At 40.7% G+C, this 17,136-nt stretch overlaps 1 protein-coding gene across 1 annotated transcript; it reads left to right on the top strand.

The window, feature by feature from the left end:
- Positions 1 to 1,258: 1,258 nt before the first annotated feature.
- OTOS (otospiralin) lies at positions 1,259 to 7,754 on the top strand. Its single transcript, XM_082249856.1, has 3 exons — positions 1,259 to 1,320; positions 4,706 to 4,732; positions 7,544 to 7,754. Exons 1-3 carry the CDS (start codon positions 1,263 to 1,265, stop codon positions 7,720 to 7,722), a joined length of 264 nt encoding a protein of 87 aa, XP_082105982.1. The 5' UTR covers positions 1,259 to 1,262; the 3' UTR covers positions 7,723 to 7,754.
- Positions 7,755 to 17,136: the final 9,382 nt, after the last annotated feature.

Raw genomic sequence — 17,136 nt, 5'->3', positions numbered from 1 at the left:
CCCAGGACACCACTCATTAGGAGAATGCCCCAACGTTGTCCGGCATGCATACAAGCACGTGTGGGCCATACAAACTATTGAGTGCAATTTTGAATTGCTGCAATGAAATTACAGAAAAATTGACTAGCCTGTTGCATAATTTTTTACTTTCATTTTCGGGGTGTCTTTGAATTCAGCCCTCTGTAGGTTGATAATTTTCATTTCTACCAAAGGATGTGGCATCCTTTTGTTCCTAACACATTACCCAGTCCATATCAGTATAGATATCCAGCATGATATTTTTCCCCATCAAGATCTGATATGTTTTCAAAGTGTTCCTTTAATTTATTTGAGCAGTGTATTTACGTCTTATCTGGAAAAGAAAAAAAAAAGCCTGCTGGTTATACAGATCAGTAGCTCAAGGTTACATTTACATGGAGTCCTATCAGTTTTAATGCAACTTTCTGGTATTATTCAAGAAGAGAGTTGTCATCTGCAGCACTATCTTTGGTATAATTTAGCATTGAAGTTTTGCCATAAAAAATATCTGGCAAAGGACTTTTTTTTTTTTTTATGAAACCCTCTTTTGCGTGCATGTGTGTGTATATATATATATGTGTATATATATATATATATATATATATATAAAAATATATCTTTTATGGGGACTTTTGTTTAACCACTGCTTTTGCCTGTACATAAGCTTTAGAAAGTTTTGTCCTAATCCTATAATTCACTCTTTGGTCACCAGCAATATTTCCATAACCTGGGACTGTATAATTGATGTTATATTTCCAAGCAGAAAAAAAAAAAAAATGAAGCCGGCTGTGCTTTCCTCAGTCAGCCCCTTTATACAAGGGGGGCTGGAAACAGCTGTAAGAGGAGCAGCCAGGCTGGCAGTAGAAGCAGCAGGTAACCTGTGCAGGAAGACTTAGCAGGACTGCAGCAAGTATCACCATATAGAGCAGGTAACAGAGCACCACATTGAACCACATAGCCATGGAAAGTTTTTATGTTGTATGCTGTATTAAGTTGTGTACCTGTATTGCTTTCATACTGTTTAAGTAGCGAACACATAAAGGATTGCATAGAAGTTATACAGTGCTTTGCATATGATTAGTGCATGTAAAATATATATGGTAACTATGTTCATGCTTACAGCAGAATTATACTGTATTAAAGGTTCATTTAAACATAGTTCTATAAACTGCTATAGTAACATTAACAAGATGCACTTTTGAACAAATCGAATTATTCTCATTTACAGCACTAAATATATAAAGATGAAGCTACTTTTTATTGGTTTATATTTCTCCTGTATCCTTTTGGGTGCTATCCTTGGTAAGTCTTTGTTTATACTGACTATGTATACAATCTTCTCACCTATTTGGTGCCTACGGTAATAGTGTGAAAAACTAACTCAAATTTGCAGGAAACCACAGCAACTAATAATTTTTCAGCAGCTTGGTTTAGTTTCTGATTAGTTGCTCTAGGTTATTTCATATTGCTATTTGCCATTTTATTTAGGGGCATTATTTAAACAAACTGGGATCATGATCTAAAGCATAATGTAATGTTACTTAAATCCTTGTAAATCAATCCCTATACCCACCTCTTCATATTTTTATGAAGTACCCTGCTAGACCCACACTGCTTTTAAAAAATACATTATTTTATTTACTAAAATCTATTTCTTTGAATTGTCTTATACTGCTGTCATTTTTTCTGAAGACAATTACCCAGTGCTCACTCGTTATCAGCCACTATAAATGCTGCCCAAAGAAACCTCAGTAAATAAACTTCTCTTAAAATGAGAATGGTATTAACTGTATAAGTGAAACTGCAAGCTAACTAAATAATTGACACGAGTTATGCAATATACATTTCTTTATTTATTTATTTAAATAGTTTTGAATGATGTTTAGATGGCTCCATTACCGAATCTGACCTTGAATTTATGAAACTTATGAACTAGAAAAAATAGCGTGTTTTAATAACTCTAAAATCTCTTTTCTGAGTTTTCAATGTTCATCTAACTTGTACTTCATGTGTTTTACCATATCAGTAAAGCCCAGCTGCTAATTTATGCTGTAGTTGATTTAATCTTTCCCAATAAAAAAGGATACAATAAAAGTGAATTAATTCAGCAGCTGAATGCCTGAACTATGTTTATCATTTTCTAGCCACCTTTTGAAATATATTGTCAAAGTCATAAAGATAAAGTATGTATCTAACTGAAAGTCAAATAACATGCTGAGTTACACATTTCTTGTCCCCGAACCCCACCAAAATGGTACAAGCTGCCTATTAAGTTCATAATGCAAAGCTGATATTGGGGGGTACCAGACAGAATTTAACATAAAGAAAAGTCAAGTCAGCTTTAAAAATGTTAAACTAGCAATAGATGGGCAAATGTCTATCTTAAAGTGGTGGTTGGGAGCCTGCTGCTGTTTCTTAATGGACTCCACCCAAAAAACTGAAGCAGCACGCAAGCTGTTTACACTTTCATTCCTTCTACTCATTAGAAGAAGGAAGGATCGGCAAGGTCGCATGGAGATTTTCCAACTCAACAAAGAGCCCTTCCATTGTCAGAAGCTCTGTAGGGATAACCATAAACAGTTTGCAACCTGCCACCAAGAGTGGCATCAGGATTTTATGGACATCTCTAAACAGAATAGAAGCTTCTTAATTAACTCATATTGCATCTGCTGTTGCTATGAGTTAACTGATTATATGACATTAAGGTGGCCATACTTGGGGAATGTAGTCTCCTGGACATGGACCATACACTTGGATGAACCTCTAGCACAAACATTATGCGGTGCATGTTGGGTTTTCACTCCATCACTGCTGGGAGTAATCTGGGGTGCTGTCTTTTCATATCTGCTTTGACAGCCATATGAATAGACTATCAGGCAAAATACTAACCTCTCCTAATGACAGCTATATTACTTGGTCTCCCATGGTCCACCAATGTGATTATGTTCTTGTTGTATATACTACATACATATATGGGCATTAGTGCACAACGGTGTTAACATTATACATTAATATCTGCCTGGGTATTGTCATGCACTATGCAGTGCTGAGTTAACTACTTTTACTTTTAAGATTACCAGTAAATAAAAGGTGGCTAACTTTCTACTGTTTTTGAAATATTCCTCTCCTGTATGAAATGTCAGCATGGAAGAGATCCATCAAGTATTTTTAGACCTATGTTTATTACAAGCATATTTAAATGTACCTATGGTTGATTTTTTTTTTTTTTTTTTAAGGTAGCTTTATTAGTTTTATAAGAAAAATATACAAATGAGAGCAAACAGTGCTCTTTAACAGTGTATGACATAAAGAGTAATAGTCCATCCAATGTACCATCAGCATATATCAGGATAGCAATTGCAAAGTACAGATACATAAACATTTTGTGTATATGTATTCCAAGGAGCAGAAAAGTAATACAGAAGAAAGATTACAGAAACATCCCCAAGCTACGGTCTATACCTACAATTGCAACATTCCTTATATATCAAAATTACCCCAGTCAAAATGTACATCTCAAGTAACAGATAGGATAGTGGTATTGGATTCTACCCACTGGGTCCAGACTAAAAAATCTTAGTCTGGATTAATTTTAGGCAACCCCTAGCCTCGTAGGTTAGTTTGTATAACATTGGTTGATTGATTACTGTATATCCTGCATCTTTTTTTAATAACTTTTTTAATTATAAAAATGTCAGCACTCATTTTACTGGTATAAATTGCAGCATACCTTTATTCATTACATGTTGTACAGTAGTAAAATAAACCAGTTTATATTTAGTAATGACAGCTATACACATTTTTATTTATTTATTACAGCCATTTATATTACATTACCAACTTTACACAGCATTTTACATAATGTACATTCACATCAGTCCCTGCCCTCAAGAAGCCTACAACCCAAGGTGTTCCTCTTAGATAGATGCACATACTTACTAGGGCTAAATTTTACAGGAGCCAATTAACCTTTGAGCATGTCTTTTAGAGTGTGGAAGGATGCTCACACAATCACAGGGAGAACATGCAAACTACATGCAGGTAGTGAGGTCTGAACTGTGCAAGGCCACTTCTGCAAAGCAAAAGTGCTGGCCACTAAACTGTTGTGTTGCCTCATTACACAAGTAGCCTATGTTCTGCATGCAATTCTGTTTTCTATACTGGGGTCCCAGTTTTAAAGTTCCCATTGCGATAATGAGGATTCAATTGTTTCTATTGGAATATGCCAACCAGGTGGCTTTGGCTATGAATCCTGAAAAAAACTTGGTATATACAGTATGTTTCCCTTTACGAAATGGGGTGCAGTAGACATTTTACCAGTTTGACTCATCTCAGCTGCAAAATCTTAAATATTTCTTAGTCTAATTAGCAATGTAGCAAGCCCTACATAAAACATACGGAGAGTTCTGGTCTGTAGCTGTGTGTCTCTGGTGCCAATACACATCCTCTGTATTCACTCATAGCATGGTGTCAGTGATATTCCCATCCTCTTCACTGACAGATCTTCTCTCAGGTGGAAGGGAAGTGCCACGCAGTCGGTGAACACAGGACCCTATTATGTAGGACACAGTGCTGTGCTGTTAGGAATTCCTGCTGACATTAGAATTCTACTCAGACTTTGTGCTATGAAAGTCTCCATTGTCCAATGCATGCCTCTCTCACATAACATTTCCATGTTTATTTGCAGATGCCAGACCTATCCACGAGGAGGATGGTAAAGACAGTTTCTACACTTTGTTTACTTTCTCTGCAACTAATACTTCAATATAAACATTACATTCATTATTCACCTAAAGCAAAAGTTAAGGTTCTTTAGTGAAAATTGCTAGCAGGTAGGCTTTCACCGCAGAAAACTTTCTGTGGGAGGATTTTAATAAACATTAGCACCACTTTTCTGGTGGTATAGCCTTTAAAAACGACCTGCCACCTGTTTCAGCTGCTTTTCCGAAGCATGCAACAAATTCAGGTAGTTCTCCACAGCGCAACTTTTGCAAGGTGACACTATGTCTACACCAAATTCAAAAAGTGTTACTTCCAGTTCGTACATAACTGGAGGGAATTAGGACAAACTCTAAGTTGGTGTACAGAGACAGGCAGAGTGCCTGTCTTTTTCGGAGTGTAACAGGGCAGTATGTCTGCTGGTGCAACCCCCTCCTTACCTGTCAAGGACGCTGTCAGCTTTACAGCTCACAGCTTCCTGGCAAACAGTGTTGCTGACAGTAGGTGGAGCCTGATGGGGAAGATGAGGGACTGGTCTCCCATCAGGTCTGCTTTCGCCTTCTGATTGACAGCAGGTAGTGGGTGGATTCAATAGCCAAAATAAGGTTGTCTATTGGCTAAGGAATCCACCCTCTGCCTGTTCTCAATCACAAGGGGAGGGGAATTAATGGGGAACTAGTGTGCCTAAAACACCCCATCAGGCTCCGCCCACCCAGCAAAAAAACTCCTATGCCGCTGCACTCTCTTTGGAGCTGTGCTACTCTAAGGATGAAGTGTCCATATGCCACACATGTCAATATGCTACACTACAAATTAGAAGATATGTCCCAGCCCACCAAGGAGCCCCAAAAAAATGTGCAAACAGCTTATTAACAAGACCACATCACAAACATAATCTAGCAAAGTTTTGGAGCCATGCAGGACCCCTTTCTTAGGCATTGGACCATCCTCATCACATGACTGAGGAAGGGTCCTGCACGGTTCCATAAACTGGCTATTTTTATGCTGTGATGTAATATTTTTAATAAACCGTTTGGATGTTATTTTGGAGATCCTTGCTGTGCTGGCAACATATCTTTTATTCTGTCCTGTTTTCTGGTCCACAACCGATAGTTGCTGCGGTACCCATTTACCTTGCAGCCATTTTCAGGAACATGTGCCTTGGGAATATTTCTCTGGACGCCACACAACACATGTCAGTGCTTGCCCTAAAGTCATGTAGCTGTTTCCAGTACCAGAAATAGACCAGAAGAAGATGTCCCGATGATGAGGGAGACCACTTGCCCAATATGGCAAGAGTCCCTTCCAGCAAAATACATTAAGCCATTGCTGCAAGCATGCATGCTTGGGTTGGTAAAGAAAGTATGTTTACCAAAGTATAGGAGAGCATATAATCATTAGGCTATGGCACTGATATCTCAGACTTAGAGAGATGTAGGAGCCAGGTTGTAAAAACCACAGAAAGCAGAGGGGAAGCAGTTTATTCACACACACAGAAATGTGTGAATACTTGCGGAGTATGGTGAGAAGTGAATTGACGGCCTTTGAAAAATCAGATGGAACAATGGAAAGGTACTGTAAGCATATGCAGTCTTCTAGTTTGCAGGTACATGTTATATACAAGTGCCTCTGTGCTGACAGGGTCACTTTAAGCTGCATATGCAGTCTTCTATTTTGCAGGTATATGTTATATACAAGTGCACCTGTCATCTACTGTATATGTATATATATATAATATACTTACCTTTCCGGTGGTCCTTTTGTTGATATGCTGCCTTCTTGCTGCAAGTATTTAAGCATCTGGATGAGTTGATTACCTGTTTCCTGTATTGGAACACAGTAGTTTCTCCTGATGGCTTATATGTCACTACAGGATGTACCAGCCATCGGGAGAAACCATGAGTGACTAGTGAGAAGCAAACAGGCAGAATATTAAAAATAAGGTCAATGCAGAGGATATTGCCTATCCTAGTACAGGCATACATTAACATACAAACTGGCCCTATTTTGACAGGGTAACTTCAAAGCATATGGCATACACAGAGAAGGAAATTCCAGAAAGGATCTAAGGCTAGCAATACACATTTAGTTTTCTCTTTCAATTCCCACATGTACGCTTAACAGGGTGGATGGAGGAATCTCCCCATCAGCTTTTGTAACCATATAGCCACAGCACCTGTGATAACGCAAACAGTGACTGCACTTTCCATTAATTTTCCACCTGGCGCCTTTGATTTTTAATCAACTTTTGTTGATTTGTGCTGAGTGACAGGGCCACCAATGGCTTGAATTTAGACTCAATAGGAACTGTGTATGGCCAGACTAAGACTTAGATAAAACCAATAATTTCTCTCACTTTGGAGGGAAAGCCTATCACTTCCTGTTTTGGCAATGGGACAATAAAATTAGTTCTCCCCAATGAGGCACAGAAGCCAAAAAAAAAAAAACTGACAGGGGTTATAATCATCTCTTACTCCATCCAAAAAGAAACAAATAAAACCTTTGATATTAGTTCTACTTATGTTTTATATCTAAAAACAGGGTATCCTACAAGCAGTTTTCTTTCTTTTCCACTTTTGTTTGCTCCTGAAGCACCAGGTTAGGCTAAAAACCTTACTCCCTTTTTCATCGTGAAGTAAAAACATGTCTTCACGCAAATCAAAGGTCATGCATTTATTCTTATCAATGCATACTTATTCCTCATATTTTATTCTTCTCTAGAGATGATCATTTGTGCCTACTAATCTTAATAAAACAGAGCAAACTCACTTAAACAAATCTTAATGCTATGTAATATTCTTTCCAGATCGATATTTGGATGCCCCTGCACACCCCTACTGGCCCTTCTCTACCTCAGATTTCTGGCAGTATGTAAACCATTTCCGTTCAATGGGCGCCTATGAAAACATCAACGACCTGGCTCGTACTTTCTTTGCTCACTACCCTATTGAAGAAACTCTGGGATACGATCATAACGATCATTAGGAGGCGGTGTATAGATCCCCTGCTCATCTCTAGTATAGATGTATGTACAAAAGTACTATAATCCTGAAGATTTGAGCCCAGAGATGTCAGGCTGTGCCCATATGCAAGGCAAGATCCAATCAGTTTGGTCACTGATGGTGCACCAGTCTGTCCTCCAATAACTGTCTTGAAAATGTTATGCTTTACACGCCGGTGTCAGCTTCTGTCATCCCTCCTCTCCACCAAGAAGGAGGAGACCCTCAAACAGTAAATTTTCTGTAAAAAAATACTAATCTGTCGCACTGTATTTAAAAGCAATAAAGTGATGGCTATTTAATACCACTTTCTATTACACTTATTTTGTAAATGTTTTATTTTTTTATGCTTACTGTGGCCACCAGGTATACTCCTAACATGCATGTTACTGCCATTTGGCTTGGATAATGAAATATTTTTATTACTGTGATTGTTACATTTACTGATCACTGAGATTTTAGTGTAATTGTGATAACAAAATGTGATTAAACAGTCCACCCATAATTGATACTTTAGTTTTTTTAAGGATGTTAGTGAGTGAAATCACAAAACCCTTTCCTATGTTCCTTGAGGGTGGTTAGGTCTCTTACTTTCACTTGTATAATTGCTATAGCCATGACTAGGTGGTTTTGCTCTACTGGTGGATATGTCATTTTATATCATTTGAACTACAAGTAGAGAAATCTTCCCTTTTATAGCAGAAGGTGTGAGCCTCTGGGCATTATGCCTTTGGTTTCTCACCACTGCAGCCCCCAAAAGATAAACTGTGGAATTAGAGAGTGATTCAGTCTGTGGACTCCACTCTATTCAGTCTGTGGACTTCACCTAATACTGAAATATCACTGGATGATAATATAAACCTTTAAGAGCCCATTCACACTAGCGCGACCTCTAAGTCGCCTCATAAAGGGGCGACTTCTAGCGCGACTTTGGCGCGACTTCAGAGCGACTTAGCGCGACTTGTGAATTTTTTTACGCGACTTGTATGATAGACGACTTTGAACGACTTTGTATTTGGCCAATCAGAATATGAAAAAAGTGTCCCTGTGAATTTTCATTTCTGTAGCATGTCCAGAACCAGAAAAAAAAAGCATTTTTCTTATAATTTTTATTAGAACAGGAATATGGCTCCTCTCCACCCGGCATTTTTTCTTGCAGGCATTTATCGGGCATTTTTGGAGGCAGGCATGACATTTTTTGGATTTAGTGTCTGGGGGGTCTAAAAAGTGTCCCTGTGAAGTTTCATCACTGTAGCATGTCCAGAACCAGAAAAAAAGAGCATTTTTCTTATAATTATTAATACAGCAGTGTGGGATCAGTGGGATCAGTGTGGGTTGATGCTACAGAGCTGAAACTTCACAGGGACACTTTTTGGACCCCCCAGACACTAAATCCAAAAACAGTCATGCCTGCCTCCAAAAATGCCAGATAAATGCCTGCAATAAAAAAGGCAAGGTGTAAAAAAGCCGCCACACTGCTGTATTAAAAATTATAAGAAAAATGCTAATTTTTTTGGGGTTCTGGACATGCTACAGAGCTGAAACTTCACAGGTACACTTTTTAGACCTCCCCAGACACTAATCCAAAAAAAAGGCATGCCTGCCTCTAAAAATGCCCGATAAATGCCTGCAAGAAAAAACGCCGGGTGCAGAGAAGCCGTATTCATGTTCTAATAAAAATTATAAGAAACATGCTAATTTTTGGGGGGTTCTGGACATGCTACAGAGCTGAAACTTCACAGGTACACTTTTTAGACCCCCCAGACACTAAATCCAAAAAAAGTCATGCCTGCCTCCAAAAATGCCAGATAAATGCCTGCAAGAAAAAACACCGGGTGCAGAGAAGCCGTATTCATGTTTTAATAAAAATTATAAGAAAAATGCTCTTTTTTTCTTGTTCAATACCATTTTTATGGAAAGTCGGATCACAAGTCGCTTCAATTAAGATAAGGAGGCGACTCCCATTGAAGTATATGGGACAAGTCGGATCACAGGTCGCCTCAAAGTAGTACAGGACCCTTTTCTGAAGTCGGAGCGACTTCAGTAGTGCCAATTAAGACGGCACTGATTGATTAACATTGCTTTTGTTATGTCAAGCGACCTGGGGCGACCTGGGGCGACACAAGTCGCCTCATAAGTCGCCCTAGTGTGAATGGGCTCTAAATGGATAATGGTTTCAAAAATATTCACAGACATCACAATGGTTCAATATATTTTTCTATAAATTGGCCTCATTCACTAACCTTCAGCATATTGAGATATGAAATTAATTAGATGCTCAAATACGAGCTTGTCCAAAAAATACCATACACGCAGCTAGTAGTAGTCACAATTAACTGGACTTGCCAAGCCAAGCCAGGCCAGTTCTTTGGTTCTAATGATTGTCAGGGCACATACCCCAGCATTTATATCCACATAGATAGCACTGACACCTTTACTACTTAACCTCCAGAAGGTTGTATCCCCTTCATGATCAGGGAATGTTTTTTTACTATTCAGCACTGCACTACTTTAAAAGAGAAGTATGGGTTTAAGTAAAAAAAAAAAAAAAAAAAAAAAATTATACTCACCTAAGTGGATGCAGCATAGATCCGATGTTGCATCTGTCCCCCACCAGCTCTAAGACCAAAAACGAAGCGATCAAACATAGCTGATCACTCAGCTCTCGGTCTTCAGGCTGCAGAGAGTCAGTGACGTCTCTGCTCTGCCCCTCCAGCTGGAGCCCTTGGCTGTGGAGGGGGTGGGGTGGTCCGCTTGCTCAGGCTCTCAGTGGCATCCTGAGAGGCTAAGCCAGCTTCTAGTCCAGGCAGCTGGCGTATCCTGACTATATGGTTGTGATCTTTTCAGAGCCTGGACCGGCTCTGATGTTTAGCCGACAGTGGGTCACAGGAATGCAGAACGAACTGCACTCCTGTGATCCATTAGACAAGTACAGCTAAAAAAGCTTTGGCTATACTTCTCCTTTAACTGGCAATTGCGCGGTCCTGCAACACTGTACCCAAATTAGCTTTTTTTGGTGGTATTTAATCCCCACTGTTTTTTTTTTTACTATATAAACCAAAGAATACTGAAAAAATTGAAAGTAAAACCTACCTTTTTCTTTTTTTTCTGTTATAAAATTTTGCAAACAAATAATCTTTCTTCAAAAATTTTGGCCAAAATGTATTCTTCTGTAAAAATAACCCAAATCAGTGTATATTATTAGTCTACAAACTATGGTATACTGTATATACAGTATTTACAAATTGATCAACCCTAATGTACTGATGGCCTATCTCATCTCTTGAGGCCCTAAAATGCCAGGACAGTACAACTACCCCCAAATTACCCATTTTTGGAAAGTAGACAGTCCAAGGTATTTAGTAAGAGGCATGGCTAGTTTTTTGAAGATTTAATTTTTTTGGCACGTTTGGAAAATTAAGACTTTTTTTTTTTTTACACGCTGTCACCAGTGTATTATAAGACTGGTGTGGTGGTGATCAGGGACACTGACTGGTGACAGTATGTAAAAGAAAAAAAAGAAAAAATTATTCAATATTTTAAACACTATTTATCTTGTTTAAGATTTTTCTTTATATACTCTCATCAGAGCAGTTCAGTGTCACCATAGTGATATTGTACTACTCTGGGGGGATGATCATGGATTTTTTTTTTTTTACACTGGTATTGATTATAACAGTGATGATCACAGTTATTAGCAATTGTTTTAACTGTCAGAAATGGCTTTTCTTCATGAAAACTTGCTTACTAGTGATAGCTGTGGGCCGTTTACAGCATCACAATAGTAAGTAAGCTGTCATGAATGGAAGCTATTCATGACAGCTTTGCCTGCATGTATTCATGTGATCGCTATGATTGGTCAAAGAGATCACATGATACTCTGGCCAGTACCGAGCACCGTGATTTGCTGTGTCCGGTCACAAGATCACTCCACTGTGCGCCCCAGTGGGCGCGCCAGTGTGCATGTGCTGAGCGACATACCATTATGTCGCTTAGCCTGGAGCTGCTGCCCGTCTGCAGTAAATGTACTTTGGGCTAGCGGCAAGTGGTTAATCTAACCACCATGAAAAGGCAGATTTTATTGTCCATGAACAAGTTGGGAGATATGAAAGTTGTGGAACGATCCTGGCCTTGGACAATAACATCTGTCTTTCCTTGGTAGATTGATTACCATTAGAACTGAAAAACTATCTTGGATAAATACCTTTAACGTTACAGAACAAGTCCTGTTGAATGTAAATAACAACTGTTTTATATACCATGACCTGGAAAATTGAGAACTTTCAAAGACCCTATACATGTATGTATTGCCATATAGTTTCATCATATAGGGGAATGGTAAACTGTTCAATTAAAAAAAGAGTGCAGGTAGAATAGAGGCAGAACGTCATATACAAGACATTATTAGAACAAATAGTATTATCATTATTGTCATTATGTACTCACCAGTAGTAGTCACGGTGCATTATGCTGCTGTGGGGAGACAGACAGAGCCAGTCCATTGTGTTATCCACTGGTGTTTCTGGACTAACTAAAGTAGTAAGCCTAGCTCCACATTCTTGGCCAGTAAAACCGTAGTTCCTCCCACATACTATAAAACTTCAACTGTAATAAACTAAAAAGAGAGATTTTTTAACACCAGTGCTTGAAAATCTGACTGTATCCACTATGAGGGACAAGGTATTCCACAATCGCCATTATAGGCTAGCACAGGGAGACAAGATACATATCTGAGTCTTGCATATAGCATAAAGCAGTGATAGATAGATAGATAGATAGATAGATAGATAGATAGATAGATAGATAGATAGATAGATAGATAGATAGATAGATAGATAGATAGATAGATAGATAGATAGATAGATAGATAGATAGATAGATAGATAGATAGATAGATTACATGGGGGGAAAGGAGTCAGACTTTGTTAAAAATACTGTCACAACTAGGTAGGCACACCATGAACAGATATGTAAATAAATTATGAAACATCAGGAAATTAGAGGAGAAAGTAGGATAAGGAGGGGGGGAGGGGGGGGGGTAACGGAGAGGAGGGGAAATTATAGGGAGAGGAGGGGGGAGGGGGGGGGGGTAATGGAGAGGAGGGGAAATTATAGGGAGAGGGGGGGGAGGGGAAAGAAGATTGAAGCACACCGACTGGATTTAATTATCCACTGGTTCACCCGGACCGTGAGCATTGATCCACGTTGACCACACTTTGTAAAACTTTTTTGGGCAATTTCTACTCTCATAGGTTAGCTTATAAATAGGCAGTACTGCATTCACTGCTGAAATCCAGTTTGTTAGAGTAGGCGAGGTAGGCAACTTCCACTTAAGTAGAGTCTCTCTTCATGCATAAAAAAGTTTATAAATTAAGAACAGCTTCATATGCCTAGGAGCCACTATATTGTCCATAATACCCAATAGCGCCATACGTGGGTCATGCTGCAGAGACCAGTTACAGAGTGCATTGAGATCCTCAAGCACCAACTCCCAGAAAGTCCAAATAACCGGGCACTGCCAAACCATATGGAAAAAGGATCCAGCAGAGGAAAAGCATGGTGTACAGGCCGAACTAACCTGCGGGTAAATGACCGATAGCCTTTGAGGGGTGTAATAAGCCCCGTGAAGGAACTTTACCTGAATGAATCTATCTCTAGCTGAAATCATATTTGTGATGTAAGATTCCATATAGTCTTCCCACTCCTCAGTAGTGATGTTTGGTATGTCTTGTTTTCATCTATCAAAAGTTTTATTTGTTGTTTGGGCGTATGAGACTGAGAGACTAAGGTTAAGGGAGGATAAAGATTTATCTAATAGTCTGGAGATGAGCAGTCTTTTAATCAGATCAGGTTCCAGTGTGATCGGCTCTGGGAACTGGGCCCGGATAGCATGGTGTAGTTGAAAATAACAGGACATTAATCGAGGCGGAGAGAATTTATCTTGCAACTCAGCAAAGGTAGGAGATCCTTCCGTCTGTAATCACATGCTTTATGGCCACAACTCCCTTTGCGTGGCAAGGTGGCTTGGCTGCGCGAACTGACGTAACTGTACATTGGTTGCTTGCGGGGCTAGGGAGCACATGCTCACAGTCCCCACGATGTGCTGATTCGGTTCAAAACCGATCAGTCATCAGGTCCAGGCCAATGATTTTTGACCTGGACCTGGTGATCGTTTCTGACCAATTGCAGAGCGTCCTGTGCCCTTATAATGTAAACACAGGCACAGGAAATTATGCAATCTTCTCTCCTTGAGCCCTTTTCGGTTCCAGTGTGAGAGAAGAGAACATCAGACAGTGAGTACACAAGCACTACACTGACAACAGTACACATAAGCACATTAGTCAGCCCCTGATCATCAACCCAGTTAACCCTTTCACTCCCTGTCACAGTATCACTATATACAGATAATTTACTGATCACTGTATTAGTGTCACTTGTGACTTCAGTTAGTTTAAGAGACAGTTAGTGATAATATGAGGGAGTCCCAGATAGGTTTAGGGTCCCCGCCATATATCCCCTAATAAAGATTTAACTCCCTGATAACCCCCAGTTAACCCCTTAATTGCCCTGTCACAGTGTTACTATTATAGTGTACAGATCTTTTTTTCTGATCACTGTATTAGTGTCACAGGTGACATCAGTTAGTTAGCATCAATCCAGGACAGCGTCAGATTTCCTTCCGCATATTTAGTAATACATTTTAACCCTTTGGTTGCCAGTGACACACACACACATTAAACACCTCCATTACTAGTATAGTTTCTGAACAGATCAATATCTTTGATCAGATCAGAACTATGCTAGCATCCCCAATAGTATAGTATAGTGGTCCCAAATGCAGCGTTAGCAGGATCAGCCCCGACACCTACCAACACCTGCGTTTAGCCCCTCCACCCATTCCCCAAGAAGTGCAGTATCAGCAGATTACTGTCACTTCCAATACAGAGCACACTAAACCGCAGCGTTAGAAGAGTCAGGCCTGATCTTTACTAGCACTAGCAGTTATATTTTTTAGTAGAAATTCAAACAGTCCTTGACAACCAGGTGCATTTTTTTACTTCTGAGTCACACTAGGTACCTATAAATTTATTGGCCAAAATGTCCAAACAGCGGTACACTAGTGAAGAGGCCTACAAGATGCTGAGCATGACAGATCACAGCGATGGGGAAGCAAGCTGCCTGCACCCGCATTGCAGCGGAACAACACTGGATTTACTTTTTGATGTGCTTTGAAGAGCAACAAAAAAACATGGTGGTCATGGGGAGAGTTGAGTACTGAAGACAAAACCTTTTTTTTTTCTTTAATTCTCTTGGACAGAGTAAGGGAGGGCAGTGGCGTACCAACGGGGGGTGCGGCCCGCCCCGCCCCGAGTGCCACGCACTGGGAGGGGTGTCAGGACAGCCCGACCCACATCTCCCTGTGAAGGCAGCTGCAGTACCAGCTCCAATCTGCGCTGCACGCGGGGAGCGGCGGGAAGAAGGTGAGTGCCTGAGTAGCCTTGTGTGTGTGCCTGGATAGGAGCAAGGGGGGGGGGGCAGCATATAGAGGAATTGATCTTTCCATATTCCTCTTGCAGCCGCTGTATGCATATATGTAGCTGCCCCACCACTCCTCCTATACTGTACAACTTATTTTGCTGGCCCCCCAGTGCTGTCCAGCCCCCCCCCCCCATTTCCAGCACCCCCCCCTGTGCTCTTCAGTTCCCCACAGTGCTTTTCAGCTCCCCCCCCTATGCTCTCTTGCTCTCCCAGTTCTCACCCCCCCCCCCTCAGTGATCTCCAGTTCCCCCCGGTGCTCTCCAGTCCCCCCCGAGCTCTCCGCCCCCCCCCTGGTTTTCCCTGCCCCCCCCCCCCAGTGCTCTCCATCTCCGTGCTTTTCAACCCCCCTGCAATGCTTTCCAAACCCACCCCCCTTAATTCTCTCCAGTCCCCCTAATGCTCTCAAGTCATCCCCCCCCCCCCCCTGCCCTTCAGATCCTCCAGTGCTCTCTGCTTCCTCTGTGCTTCCCGACCCCCTAGTGCTCTTCTATCTTCTATGATGTCCGCAATCTCTGACCATCTCTTGTATCATGTCCGACGTCTCTGACCATCTCTTGTATCATGTCTGCAGTCTCTGACCATCTCTTGTATCATGTCCTCAGTCTCTTACCATCTCCTGTATCATGTCTGCAGTCTCTGACCATCTTTTGTATCATGTCCTCAGTCTCTTACCATCTCCTGTATCATGTCTGCAGTCTCTTACCATCTCCTGTATCATGTCTGCAGTCTCTGATCATCTCTTGTATCATGTCCTCAGTCTCTTACCATCTCCTGTATCATGCCTGCAGTCTCTGATCATCTCCTGTATCATGTCTGCAGTCTCTGAGCATCTCCTGTATCATGCCTGCAGTCTATGACCATCTCCTGTATCATGTCTGCAGTCTCTGACCATCTCTTGTATCATGTCTGCAGTTTCTGACCATCTCCTCTATCATGTCTGCAATCTCCGACCATCTCCTCTATCATGTCTGCAATCTCTGACCATATCATATTTCATGTCTCAAGTCTCTGACCATCTCCTGTATCATGTCTGCAGTCTTTGACCATCTCCTGTATCATGTCTGCAGTCTCTGACCATCTCTTGTATCATGTCTGCAGTCTCTGACTGTCTCTTTTATCACATCTGCAGTGTCTGACCATCTCCTGTATCATGTCCGCAGTCTCTGATCATCTCTTGTATCATGTCTTTAGTCTTTGATCATCTCTTGTATCGTGTCCTCAGTCTCTGACCACTACTGTATCATGTCTGCAGTCTCTATCTCCTGTATCATGTCCTCAGTCTCTGACCATCTCCTGTATCATGTCCTCAGTCTCGGACCATCTCCTGTAGTGTGTTTCCAATCTCTTACTCAAACTTAAAAACATTGCTAATAGTATTAGCTATCTGTTTATGCCAAAGGCAGGACTGTGCAGGGGAGGCAGAGAGTGCAAAAGGGGGCATTGTGATTAGAGAGACGGAAGGGCAGACTGCAAGGGGCACTGTGATGGGGGGTTGCGAAATGTGTGCAATAAATATATAAATATTCTTGAAAACATAACAAATTTTTGTGGGTGTTTTTACATTTTAAGGTTGGGGGGGCAGATATAGGATCCGTCCCGGATGCCAAATGCTCTAGGTACGCCACTGAGGGAGGGTCACCGAAACTAGTGTCCCCATAGGAGGACTTCCCCCTCTATTCCTGTTCTGGTGCCAAAATTGTATTTTGTTTAACTTTCAGTGATAATGGATAATGGTAATCAGGACAAATAGAGAGGGTGAATCTCTGTAACACTGACACCAATAAAAGCCTGACAGGGGCCTGAATCCCTCTCAGCTCTATCCAAAACAAAAAATAACCCATTGAGATGTGTTTACAGTTGT

Source organism: Pelophylax lessonae (assembly GCF_965119305.1).
Source record: "Pelophylax lessonae genome assembly, chromosome: 3".
NCBI classification, from domain to species: domain Eukaryota; kingdom Metazoa; phylum Chordata; class Amphibia; order Anura; family Ranidae; genus Pelophylax; species Pelophylax lessonae.
Note: the sequence above shows the minus strand (reverse complement) of the source record. Positions and strands in the feature narration are given on the sequence as shown.

Bases quoted from the DNA above. Each gene is read 5' to 3' on its own strand.
- OTOS (XM_082249856.1), top strand. From the start codon at position 1,263: ATGAAGCTACTTTTTATTGGTTTATATTTCTCCTGTATCCTTTTGGGT. The intron at 1,321-4,705 runs GTAAGTCTTTGT...GTTTATTTGCAG, and splicing joins CCTTTTGGGTGCTATCCTTG to ATGCCAGACCTATCCACGAG. The intron at 4,733-7,543 runs GTAAAGACAGTT...TATTCTTTCCAG, and splicing joins ACCTATCCACGAGGAGGATG to ATCGATATTTGGATGCCCCT.